The sequence below is a fragment of the Python bivittatus genome, unplaced genomic scaffold, assembly GCF_059951505.1.
Source record: "Python bivittatus isolate LINGU-HERP-01145 unplaced genomic scaffold, Pbiv_v1 ctg000560_np1212, whole genome shotgun sequence".
Classification (NCBI taxonomy): domain Eukaryota; kingdom Metazoa; phylum Chordata; class Lepidosauria; order Squamata; family Pythonidae; genus Python; species Python bivittatus.
This window is the reverse complement of record NW_028277083.1, coordinates 1,713,619-1,726,570: the sequence shown is the minus strand read 5'-3', so window position 1 is coordinate 1,726,570 and position 12,952 is coordinate 1,713,619. Positions and strand designations below refer to the sequence as shown.

The 12,952-nt window shown below is 50.3% G+C and overlaps 1 protein-coding gene across 5 annotated transcripts in view; it reads left to right on the top strand.

The window, feature by feature from the left end:
- The window catches only part of RAI1 (retinoic acid induced 1), a 116,911-nt gene extending 105,069 nt beyond the window's left edge, over nucleotides 1-11,842 (top strand). For all 5 annotated transcript variants that reach the window (XM_088147931.1, XM_088147930.1, XM_088147928.1 and 2 more), the window contains 3 exons: nucleotides 2,189-2,282; nucleotides 4,674-4,723; nucleotides 7,851-11,842. In XM_088147931.1, the coding sequence (XP_088004057.1) occupies nucleotides 2,189-2,282; nucleotides 4,674-4,723; nucleotides 7,851-7,865 (159 nt within the window). In that variant the 3' untranslated portion in view covers nucleotides 7,866-11,842. The remainder of the gene's footprint in view (nucleotides 1-2,188; nucleotides 2,283-4,673; nucleotides 4,724-7,850) is intronic.
- The last annotated feature ends 1,110 nt before the right edge of the window (nucleotides 11,843-12,952 follow it).

Genomic DNA, 12,952 nt, shown 5'->3' with positions numbered 1-12,952 from the left:
TTGGAAACAGCAGGGCTTTTCTGACATTCTTACCGAGCGTGTAATCACACCAGGGGGCTTGGATCTTCTTGCTTCTTACACAATTGGCCAAAGGGGGTTCCCAGGAAGGAAGGTCTGAATGATGGTGCCCTTTGGAAGGAACAATCTCCACCTGTCTTGGGTGGCCGATGGCTTCCTTGAGGTTTTCTGACTGAGGACAGAATTACATGTCTTGAGAGTTCATCAGTGGAGTGCGAAGGCAAAATAGGTCTTTGTTATTGGTCCTGAGCATCGTCATGCTGTGGTATGTTGGCCCTGTTCATGGAAGTTCCTTTCAGCAAGAGCTGGTAGCAGTTCCTGCAACGTTCTGCTTATCGATCCCCTAAAGCGTGGCAATGAAAACGATGTGCCTATTAGGAGTTCTCTATCAAAATATCCACATTTTTTCAGCGGATCCCTCTATGTAGGCAAGAGAAGGAACTTGGGGATCTCAGGCTGGAATGATGTTGTAAGGCATTGCTGGGAAATGTAAGGAAACAACAGAGGCCATGTTGCAGCAGTGATCTATCTCTTGGAAATTAACCCAGGATCTTCTAAAGAAAGGGGGTGGTGTTTTTGCCTTCTGGCTCCCTCAGCTGCTGTCCAAGGTTGTAGGTCTCCTTCTCCCTCATGATTTCACTTCTCTGGTTTCTTCAGCCAGTGGCACCTTCTTTGTAGACAGCATCTCCTCAAAGTAAAGGTATCTATATTGCAGCCCCTCCTTCATCGGTGGCACACTGCTTTCTATGCCACCATCCCCTCACACGTTGCCAGACTATTGTTCAAAAGTGTCAAAGGTTCTGTAGAGTCTCGTAGCTGAGAAGTGGTCTCTACCAGGGACATTTGTCCTCAGGAAATTAGGAAAGATACGTTAAGAGTATGACGGCATCTGCTTCCCATAGGTGGTCTGGAAATTGGCACCTCGTTTGGGCAAGGGAAGCTGGAAAAACACCCCACAATTCTGCAGGAGGAAAGAAATTTTTGAAATTTTGCTGAAGGCCATAAATGCCGGGACACTCCTGGGTGTCAGGCCGCAAACTAAGGGACCTATTTCTCTGGTCCTTCTTAAGGGCAGCCTGGCAGAGGGCTCCCTTCCTCAGGCACCTCTGAGACAGACTGAGGCATCCTGTGGAGGAAGGTCTGCCAACTTGCCAAGGCCACCATTGCTGCTGACACTGGAGGAAAGGAAGTATTTATAGGAGGCAACGCAGCCCAGTCTCTGAGCACCCCCGAAGGTCCAGGTTGAGTGCCTGGCTGAAGCCTTGGCAGCCTGCGCCCATGAGTTCTCAAAACTCATACTGTACTGGTGACCTAGTCTCCACATCTCCAAAGTCCAAATGTCCCTATTTTGAAGTGTCTGCAGTACAGAAGAGCAGATTGTGGTTGTATGTTGGAAATAAGTTACTAACCGTGAGAGCAGTTGAATAGTGGAACCCGGAGCCAGAGGTGTTGGGCTCACCTCATTGGGGGTGCTCAAGCGGAACCTGGACCACCATCAACCTGGGACGCTTTCGTTTGGTTCCCTGCACCAAGCCAGGTTTTATGGCGTAGGGCGTCTCTTAGGAAAGGACACATTCGCCGACAAGGCTTAAAACAGCTCATTCACCCCCTGGGTGTGCAATGTAACTGTAAGAAAAACTACATTGCTCACACATAATGCTGAAATTTCTTTGCTCTATAAATAACAGGCAAGCATCACTAGTCCCAAACAGAAGACACCAAGTTAAGTGAGTTCCCAAGTCAGAAAACGTTCTCAGAGGTGTGAAAAAAGAGCTGTACGTGCCCAAGAGTGACTGCGAGGGCTGTGTTTTACTAAAGTGGGTTGTGCTAGAGCTCCTTTGCAAATCTGTCCGTACTGACCATCGGTAGAGCTAGCACGGTTCGGCCAGCAACATGGAATCCAGGAAAGTGAAGGTGGAGGTTCAGTCATCCTGGGTGGATGCAGAAATCTCTGCTTTCTGGCCCAAGGGAAGGACAACGATAATGAATCAAAACTAGTTCAGATAAACGTCAACTCTGAGCCCATAAAAAGTTCCCTTTCCCCAAAGAGAGGAGGATGCGTCCGGACGGAATGGAAGGTCTTCTCAAAAAGCAGCTTTGGGGAGAGCTGATACCCATGTCACTAGATCTCATGGAATGTCTGTTTTCTTCCCCTCCCTGCTGATTGCAGAGGTGTTCTGGCTGTCAACGAGTCGGGGCGACCATTGGCTGCTGTCACAAGGGGTGCACCCAAATCTTTCACTACACATGTGCCATCGACACAGGTAAGCGTCTTACTGGCTGGAGCAGATTTTTAACCAGGATATTAGGAGACGGATGCGTTTCGGGATATGTCTGCAACTGCCAGCCCTTCAAGCAAGGGTGTCCTCAGGGTGTGGTCAACCAAGTCAAGATGCTGTCTGTGCCAATGCAGTGGAAGCTCCACCTGTTTTATATGTGCCTTGCACACGCGACATGTTGCATCTCGCAATGCACATAAAAAACAAGTGAGTTTTGATTGTGCAATGACTGCTACCAACTTGACTTTGTGGACCACCCCTGCCTTCAGAGTAGACCAGGTCAGGAAACAGACGCCACAGGGCTTCCAGGAACGCTACTTTATTGTTATAGGGTATTGTAACAGAATCTTGAAAGCCTGCCAGATTTCGTCTTTGATCCCTCTCACACCAAACGGAATCAAGGTGGAGTTATTCTTTTCAGTTTCTTCCCGTGCTCCCTCCCTCCTCCCGGAACGAGCTGTTTATTTTCCCTTAACGGCTCCTGCAGACGTTCGTCAAGGTTATCTCTCCATTCCTCTACAAGAACTGAGAGCACCTCATTTTGAAGCCAGTTATTTGAAATCCAGGGGGGTGGGGTGGGGGTGGGGGAAACCCATGCATTCTCCATTACAGGGTAAAGAAAAAGGAAATTGGAAAAATACAAGCAAACTGTGCCTCCCCCTGCTCCTTTTCTGGTAGCTGCTATTAAGAAGACTTCTTTTGTTTTTTAAAAAGCAGGAGCAATCCAGACCCTCAGCACTGCATTCTGCCACAAGCTTTTCCTGGAGCGATCGAGCACATTTTTCGTTTGCAATTATTTATTTGCATAACTGTGGTATTCCTGCAGCAGAGAGGCCCAGCCAGAGTCTCAGGGCTCCGGGAGACCTTGGAAAGTCTCGAATGCAGCTCTAGGGACCTCCAAAGATGGTGGTCTCTCTTGCCTGTAATTTTCAAGGTGGCCCAAAGGAGAAATTATTCAATAGAAGATGTGTTGAAATGGTAGATGACTCGCATACTGCTGAACCAGGCAAAGAGTTAACAGCCCACTTCCTTGTTAGGAAGGCAGCCAGAGAACTTGGGGATGTGGGGGAGATAAAAGAGGAGAAATTTGGCAGAGATTCAGGTAAAAAGAAAGGAAAGGAAAAGGACATATCCTGTACGTAGGAAAGAAAAAAGAATCATTAGTTACCAGTGACAAATCATTCTGTAGTTAAGCACTCAGAGGAGTTCTGTTGACGTCCTTCCCAACAGAAACAGCCATAGGATCTGTCCGTAAGTGTTATTGTTAAAACAAAGTGTTACTTACTTGTAATTATAAGCCACTCCAAGCCCATGAGAGGTCATGCAGCGCCTTCACCTCCACCATGCCTAACGTTCCGGGCTCCTAGGAATGAATTGGCAAGAGAGGGAGTAACCATAGCCTTACAGCTCTTAAATTTGTCATTTTGGGGTGGTGGCAAAATGAGCCTAAGCTGTGTTTGTCTAAATCAGTCTGGTTTCACTATGTGTGACTGGAGAGCTAACTATCTTGAAACGTAATTCAATGGAAAGAGAAATGTGGATGAAATCAAATTTAGAGCCACCACTACTTTGGGGAATGCAGCCCTGGCCTGCCATTCAAAGACCAGGTGTGGTCCTTGGCCACGTCCACCGCAAACCAAGTTTTTCTCAAATATCAGCATGGACGCAGTGGTGCAAATCCCACTCTGACATATCTTTCTCCTGACATCTGATGGAGCTTTGTGCCATTTTTTCCCCAGCCCAGAAAAAGTTGCCTTCCACCATGAAGACATGTTCAACCAAGAAGTTTTTGTGCAAAGGGTTGAAGAAGCTGGGCAAAAACCATAATGCACGCCTACTTTCTTTAGTCCTCCTCTCAAAAGAAAGACAATCCAGTTGTTAGGTTTTCCTAATGGCTCACGAAGAACTCTTCACACACGGGAACCTGACCGTTTAAAGGGGGGACAGGAGTGACCCAGCTGTGGCCTTCGACCATAGCCAGTGAGACCATTGGGGTGCTTCAGTTTTGCGCCTCATCTTGTCCTGGGACAGGAAATCTAGGGCTTTCCAGCTGTGCTTGCTTTCAGTTCCCATAATCCCTACCCTTGTGCCACTGGGAGCTGTAGTTGAGCACATCGGAGGAGGTCCACTTGCCAGCGTGGGCAGCCACGCTTGGGTGAAGGATGCGGTCCTTGGAGACCCGGGGGAGAATGTGACCTAACCTTGAGGGTTGGGGGAAGAAAAGAGGAATCACAGTTACACACTGGCAGATCCGGGCTGGGAAGCTGGAAGCTTCTCTGCTTGTGAGTTGTGGATATCTGAGGAGGTTGACTTGTTGGGGAAAGAAATGTCAGTGCAGAAGAGGGCTTTCACTGCCGTTTCTCTGCTGTTTTGTAGGTTGTTGGTTAATGGAAGAGACCTTCTTGCTCAACTGCCCTAAACATAAGGTAGGTGAACCGATGCTTCGAAGCCAAGGAGGAGACCTGGCCCCCCTCCTCTCCCTTCCCCTTGCCTCTCTCTTGAGCCAGGCCTCTGCCCCTCCAGCCTGCCTGCAGCCAGGTCTGCAACCAGGGTGTGGTCAGAAGAGTCAAGAGGGGGGCCGCAACGGTGCGGCCGATGGTCCAGGAGTGGATTGCAGCCTTAGCGTGCAGCAGATTCAGCTTTACTTCTGCAGAACTGAAGGATACATGGGGAAAGGACGGGCACCATCTTACGGATGGCCTTATTTCAGTAGAGGTTGGTCTGCCTCTGCAACCAAGAGTGGAATGTGGCTGTCTTTGCCGCCAGGGTGCCACCTGGCACGGCTAATGGGGCATCATCCTTCCTGTGGCCTTATACTCTATATGCCTGGTCCTGGAGTTTGGGTAATAAGGAAAAAAGGGGGCAAAAATAACAATCCCCATGGTCAAAAGCACAGGGTGAGGTTTATTTCTTCGGGTGTTTTTTAGAAAGCCAAGGGAAATGCGGGCGTCTCCCAGGTTGGAGGCCTCTCCTCTGCACGAGGCTATTGCTGGCCACTGGGGCTGAGTCTTGGCCATGATCAAACAGAGCAGGAGGCTTTGGGGAGCAGGCCAGCGCCCCACACAACCCAGCCCCCCACCTTCTCCCTGGGCCACGTTTCAGCTCCTGTTCCTCCCCAGACACGCATCCGTTTCCTTCCCGGGCCCTTGGAGATGAGGAGCCAGCCCTGGCGGAAGAGAGGCCGGAGGGGGCCTTCCTCCTGCCGTGCCCCCTCCTTTTTCTCCCCCCTGGGAGAGAAACCGGAGACAGTCCTCGAAAAGCCTCCTCTTGTCTTGCTGAAGATCCACTGCCCAGGCCCTGTGATATAATTGAATCACCCCAGCAAACATTTCCTGCTGCTCTCTTCCTTCCCATCACCGCACCTGGCGGTTGACAATTTAAAGCAGACATGGAGGAGCAGAGAGAGGGGGAGGCAGATCTGGGGGCAGAGGGAGAGATGTTTCAAAGAAACAGAGAGAAAGGTGGAGGCAGAGGATGCATCTGGCTGGCAGACAGGGCAACCGCAGAAGTTACAGCCAGCCAGCTTCGCAAGGACTTCTTGCCCCTCACCGCCCCCCAGCAGCCATTGTAAGCCTGACTTGTAGGTTTTTCTCTCCTCCTCTCTCTCTCCCTCTCCCTCTCCCTTCCCTCCCCAAACATGGGGGAAAGCCTCTGGATCTGGGCTGCAACCATCTGGGGGAGCACAGGAGAGCAGCAGCAAGACCAACTAATGTCCCTTTGCAGCCCGGACCTGGTAGCCCACAGCTAGTCTGCCTGGAATTCCCTGGACTTTAACTCGTGAAAATCCCTCCTCGTTACCCGCCTTCCAGGTGGTACCTGTGTTTCACTCTGCGCAGGCCTGCCAAGTTTAGTTTAAAAACGAGGGCTTAGATGAGGAAAGGAAAAGAACCCCTCTCTCTTCCAAGCATCCATCCAATATTTAAAAGCTTTCTAGGAAGATGTCCTTGAAGCTGCAGATGTAGGACCTCTGGGTGGGGCTCTCTGTGGAATATGGGAAAGTTCTCCCTCTGAAGTTGGATGGGGGCTTTACCCCAGTGGGAGAAACCTGCTACTTTCTTCTGTGATTCTTGCACATCCTTACATTAATAATAGCGCTCCCTATTTCTAAAGCCCTTTTTCTAATGATCCGAAGGCCTTCATCTCTCTTACCTTCACGGCAGTCTTTAGAAGAACGATGTAAGTCAAAGCAGGATTTCTGCTGACATGCAAAACAGCCTGTGGAATGGGAGGTTGATGAGAAGCAGAGTAGCTGTCTTCTGAAATATCCTACCTGCATTGTGCTTCAGTTGCATTTACAGCCGTGAGCCAATCCACATGACATCCTGGCTTTGAGGGGGCATCTCAAATGTGGGGAGGCAGAACGGGCAGTCTTCATCTTTCGGAGATCCTGCCGTTCTCACTCAAAGGCCACACCGCCCTTGACCTGATTTCAGAACTCCTCTGCAAGAGATCAGTTCAGACCCTGGGTAGAGGGAGTTCCTTTTCCCTCTCAAGTGGCAGAGAAGATCGAGGGTCTTGCGGAGATAAGGGGCGTCCCCGGCCCTTCTCTCCTGGCCCACTTACCAGGCAGACCCTAACAGCTTTGTCTCTGAGGGCCTTTGACCCCAAAAGGTTTGTGTGCTTGAAAAATGACCTAGGGAGAAATGTGTATTTGCAAACCCTTGAATGTTTAGAAGGGTGCCCAGACCATTCTCCAAGGAACTGCAGGTTTCCCAGTCTGTCTTGGGCGTTCCAAGTCTTTCGGGCACCAGACAGCATCACCTCCCTGGCCAGGGCATCTATTTTTATTTTTCTGCCCCAGAGAAGAGGCGCAAGGCAAAGTTCTTTTCCTGCTCTGTTTTCTATTTCTGTCTTGGCATCATACAGGCAGCATGGAAGAGGGCAGAAAGCCCTTCATGGGTCAGGGGGCGAGAAGGCGTGGGGGTGGGGTAGACCCCTGAGGCCTCCCGGTGCCAATTAATTGAGGCCAGAAGGAAGGAGGGGAGGGCGAGGAGATACCCGGGAGCGTGTGGGAAGCTTGGAACCCCGTGGCTCTGGCGAACTTGGTTCAATGCAAGCGAGTCGGCCAGCCAAAGAAATGGGTTTTTCTGCTGCCCCCTTGTGTTGTGTAAAGCACCAGCCTAGATTCCTTTAAAAAAAAGGAAGAAAAGAGGACAGGCAAAAAGAAAGGAGAAGGGAAGGAGGCCATAAACGCTTCACTGCAGCTCGTGAAAGCATGTTTTTATTTTTTTAATCTGGCACTGGCGCAGGGACACAGCGCCAGCATGAGCAACGTGGATTAATCCCAAGGAATGAATCAAGGGAGTCCTTTAAGGGCAGCCACCAACCCAGGCTGGGTCGAGCCCAGCCCCCCTCCGCAGTCAGCTGGAAGTGGGCAAATGGGGGGGGGTTCCAGGAGGGGGGAGGCCCTTCAGCCCCAAGGTTTTCCTTTGGGAGGGGACCTAGTTGTGCCCACAGGGTTCCGGAGGAGCGGCTGAAGCCAAGATAAGCCAAAGGAACCTTCGGGGTCCGGCTCTTGATTCTCTCTCTCCGTTTGATCCCCTTTTCCTGCAGACGCAGCTGCTATAATGGGCCGACAGAGAAGGGAAGCACGTGCTGCCGGAGTCACGACCCAGAGGGGGCTCTGCCTTTGCACACCCCTTTGCAGTGGCTGCGACCAAGAGGAACTCTGGCCGGAAGGGCAAAGAGGAGGGAGCCCAGCCCCCGGGCCCTTTCCTCCCCCCACCCCCCGCCTTTGCAATAGTACTTCTACTGTGAATGGACCTGGCCTTGTCCAGCCTCGCCTCCTCTTTGCTCAGGCCTTGGCAATTTCCTTGCAAGCTGACCCCAAAGGGCACAAGACCCCCCCACTCCCCCATTGCCCAGCTCCTGGGAGCCCTACCCTCCCACCCAGCAGGCAGACCCAGGCGGGTGCAGCGTCCCCCTGCCCCTTTGGAATTCCTCCGACAGCCATTCCAGGTTGGTGCAGGAACCCCAACAGAAATCCCATTCCAGTTTTTTTTCTGGTTCCTCCATTCCTGTTTGGAAGGGTTTCCTGAGCCGGTTCAGGAGAGAAAAGCAACTCCGGTTTGGGATTTGTATTCCTCCTCCACACCTTCCCTTCGCCCAGGAGCTGTAATGGACACTGACCGAGCTGACATCGACCTGAGGCTTGGCGACTGACAAAACCTGTCCACCGCGGTTCTTCTTGAAGAGAGCCTTGAGGGTTTGGCCCCTGACTTTGGAACTTACATCGGATGGCCAGATTTTATCAGAAGGCACGTGGTCGGCGCGTCCCTGGGACTAGTCACAACAGCGTTTCTGAAGTCTCTTTCTCTCCAGCAGAGAGACCGGACTTGGATCCCAAAGGGTCATAGCAAGGAGAAAGGCGTACAGAAGTCCTCAACTGCCTTGTCTCGCTCGCGCTCGCTCTCCTTGCTCAAAATGCTGGACTCCAGGAGGTCTCCAGGTCCACCATATCTTTTTCTGATCTGATCAAGTTTTGCCTTCAGCAAACCTCATGGTGTGTATGTGTGTGTGCGTGTGTGTGTGTATGTGTGTTTCTGTATATAGATGTGATCAGCGTGTAAAAAGAAGCGCCCCAAACTTTTTGGGAAACAAGGCTGCATTGCTTGAGTTCGTTTGCGCGTTCGTTTTGCTTTCGTCCTTGTTCCTCCCAGCCTGACCCTGTCATATCATTTGCCCTCTTCCTTCTCACCCCTCCATGTCTGACTCACACCCAACGCCCCCCCCCACATTCAAACCAGGAAAGCCAGCAACCCCCTAGACCAGTGTTCCTCAACCTCAACAACTTTAAGGTGGGTGGAGTTCAACTCCCAGAATTCTGGGAGCTTGCTGGGGAATTCTGGGAATTGAAGTCCACCCATCTTAAAGTTGCTGAGGTTGAGAAACACTGCCTTAGGCCACTGAGAAGAGACAAACAGCAGAAAGGTTTTACTGGGATCGTGCAGAGTGTAAAATTCTATGATTTAATCTAGATTATTCACCCTCACTTTTTTGACTTTGGAGGAACAGTGAAACTAAGTGCTTGCTTCCCATCTGGGTGAATGGTGTATGAAGTTTCAAGGAAAAGAAACTGGGTTGTTTGAGACTACAGGTAGTCCTCGCTTAATGACCATTTGTTTAGCGACCGTTTGAAGTTATGACGGTGCTGAAAAAAGCTACTTACGACTGGTCCTTACACTTACGACCATCACAGTGCCCCCAAGTCACGGTGCAGCGTCCTGGGGTCACGTAATTGCCATTAGCGACCTTCCCAGCTGGCTTCAGGCAAGCAAAATCAATGGGGAACCACGTGATTCACTTAACAACCGCCGCAAAAAATGTCATAAAATCAGGTGCAGTCACGTGATGCCTTGCTTAACGACAAATTTTCCGTTCCCTATTGTGGTTAAGCAAGGACTACCTGTAACAGAATTTATTGGGGTGGAGTGCTGTTCCATGCATCTTTATGGCCTCTGAAGCCAGCTCACCTGTTCTAAGAGCACTTGTGCATTATACCTGGATGGCTGCTCTGACTGGATATGACGACACACCACACACACCCTTGACGCCCATTTTATGCTGCTCCTGCATCAGTTGATCTTAGGCAACAGGCTGGCTTTCGATGCATTGTAGCCTGGGTCAAGCCAATCATGTGCGCTGAATGTTTTGGGGATCCCCTTATGCCACTCCATCCCCCCGTCCCATTTTTTTTGTCAGCAGGCCCTGAGTCGGCACAGACAACTTGCCTTCCTTTTCTGGTTGTAGCAGATCTTCTCCAAGCGGGTGCCTCCTTGCCATATTCCCCCCCATCCCACACACACAAAGGTCCTCAACCCACAGGCCCCCCTTTCTTTTCAGCAGGAAAATCCTCCTGACCAAATACATTTTGAAGGCCAAGGGTGGGAGAGCCGGACACCACGGCTTTCTGAGTTCTGATCTGCCTGTGCCCATCAGGCGTCCTGGTAGGACACTAACTCTTGTCCGCAGCCATCTGCTCCCCCTCATGGCCTTCTTGAGTTATAGGATCATCCCACAGCCTTCCTACAATGGACTTCTAATATGTTATGACTACAACTCCCAGAATCCCCTGACATCCTGGCCAAACATCCCTAGACATCGAGGCTGCCATTGCGCAACGGGCGAAGCTCTGTTGACAAACATGCAGCCGTTGCAATCTTGCCTCCTGTCACGGAACATTCTTCAGCCACATTTTGTGGCTTGCTGTGCAGTCTGAACCTGGAGGGGCTGCCCTTTGGAAGAGCAGCCTATGTCCAACTTCAGTTACAGGGGCAGATTTGCCCTCTCTGGGGTTCAAGCAACACAGGAAGCCATAACGCACCCCCGTTAGTTGCTGGCACTTGAGCCGCTTACAGCCAGTTTTCTGGCTACGGGTAATTTGCAAGCCCAGCCAGAAGGTGGCTTCTCTGGACAGCTAGTATTGCCCCATCTTGCCAGGAGATGGGCAGGACACTGGCCTGCCTTTGGGGCTGACTCATCACCAGACCCTGAAGGGCGATGGGGACAGGAGCATCTCTGGGCGGGAGGGCAGCAGAACTCCCCCAGGACAATGCACCCTTTGATTTATGCCCTTCCTGGCTTCACAAGGCTTGTGCCAGTCCAGCAATGCCCTTTGGTTGCTGCAAGTCTTGGGGGCCTAATCGGAGACCATCAAGAGCCCCGCGAAGGTAGGGAAACGTCCCTTGAGGAGTCACTGAAGCAGAAGAGTTTGACAGGAAGATTTTTGCCGGTTGGCTATGAAGTCAACCCTGGTTAGGCCACCCCAAGCTGTATGTTGGATCAGGGTGGAAAGGGACGTGGAACGGGAAGCGCCCCAGGTTTGCCCCTGGCGGAACACTTTGAAGGAGGTCGTCTACACGACCAGACGTGGCAACACGGGAAGGACGCGAGCGAAAGTTGTATAGCATGTATATATCTTCCCTAACTCCCATTAGTGTACAATCCAGTACTAGGGGAGCCCCTCGCTGCTGCCCCCCTCCTCTTAAGCATTAACCCGAGGAGGCCATTTCCCCCACTGTTCCTCATTTGCTTGGTTTCCGTTGTCCCTGTAAAACAGCAACGATCATGCTGCCTTCTGCTCGTAACCTTTCTGTACACGGTGCTCTGTGCGCTTCGCCCGCTGTTGTCACCGCTACACCGTGCTCACGGCTTGCCCCCCAAGGTTTGCTGGCAGAGGAACGCCTGTTTCAGAAGCACACCTTCAGACGGCAGGCGGAAGACCCCGTCCTCGTCCCCACAATTCTGGCTCTCTTTGAATGGAATCTTGTACATAATGACTGTAAAATGGCAAACTTGTGTGTATTATATATATTGACTCATTCTATAGTGTATATATATGTATACATATACATATATATAATATATATGAAAGATGTAAATGTTAAAACTAGTGTTCTTATTTAGTATATTGCTTCACACTGAAGATTGTGTGTAACAAGCTGTTTCTAAAAGAAGTTTATTTTCCTTAAGAGTTAAAAAAAAAAACAAAAGAAAAAACCAGGTCATTGCATTCAGAACATCAATAAAGATTCAACAATTGTTTTGGACATTTGTAGAGTTCCCTAATAACCTATTTTGCTGCCATCTCTTTGGGGTGGGGGAATGAGGTCAAAGCAGAGGAAATAGATCACGCCATACGTTGTAGATTCCCAGAAGCTAGGATCGGCCACCTGCGCCAAACAACTTTCTCCACCAGGATTCCTTAACAATTCTTTGCCGAGAAAACCAGGGTAGAAACCCAGTCAGCATCAAAATGTGTGTACATGCGTGGGGGAGATATTGGTGACCATTTCCAACCGGGTTGGGCTCACGATGGCCTGGACCACGTAACTTGCCAAGCTAACTGTTGTGTTTCCACATCACAGTGAATCACAAAATGCTCTGCCTTGCAAGGGGCACGTGGTGTGAACCTTGCCAACATCTGTGGGTGCCATTTCTGCAGTGCAGGGAAAAGGTCATCTGCACGAACAAATGTAGATGTATTTTAGAAAGCACCACAGGAGGTCGTGTGGTTAGCAACACATTTCCACCAGCATCTTCTTGTTTGAAGGATGCAACCGTAAGATTCGTGCCACGTATAAACAACGCCATCAGTCCGAAGGCACTTTTATGGATGGCCATTGTTCCACAGCAAGGTCTACTTGGACATCTTGATGGACTTTTGTGATGCCAATCCCACTGTTGAAATAGTGACTTACGTTTTTGGGAGGTCAGTCAATACATTTGCTGGCCAACAGCAAATCCTAGCACTCTCCAGCTGATTTCACACCATGTACTAAACCCAAGTTAACACAATTGCGATCTTCACAGAATATGCTACACTCCAAACATGATTTAATGAGATGGCCTGCTTCACACAACATGTTAAGACAATGAGCTCTGACAACACGCCACACTGTGGGCTCTCTGACCCAACTTTTCATCTAGTCTTATATGATGTGGAAACCAATTCTTTTGAATGTCCAAAAGAATAATCTGTACCACCAGCCCAGTTCACATATGAGATTTGTATCATCCTTCTGGATTCCCAAAGGCTTGAGTCCTCCTGGATTAAGCCAAACCCAAATGTCATGCTTCTCAAGAAGATGCCTCCAGGAAGCTTTCAACTGGGGTAGGAAGAAAGCAGCCCCTCCCCACTTTCACTGCCCCACATG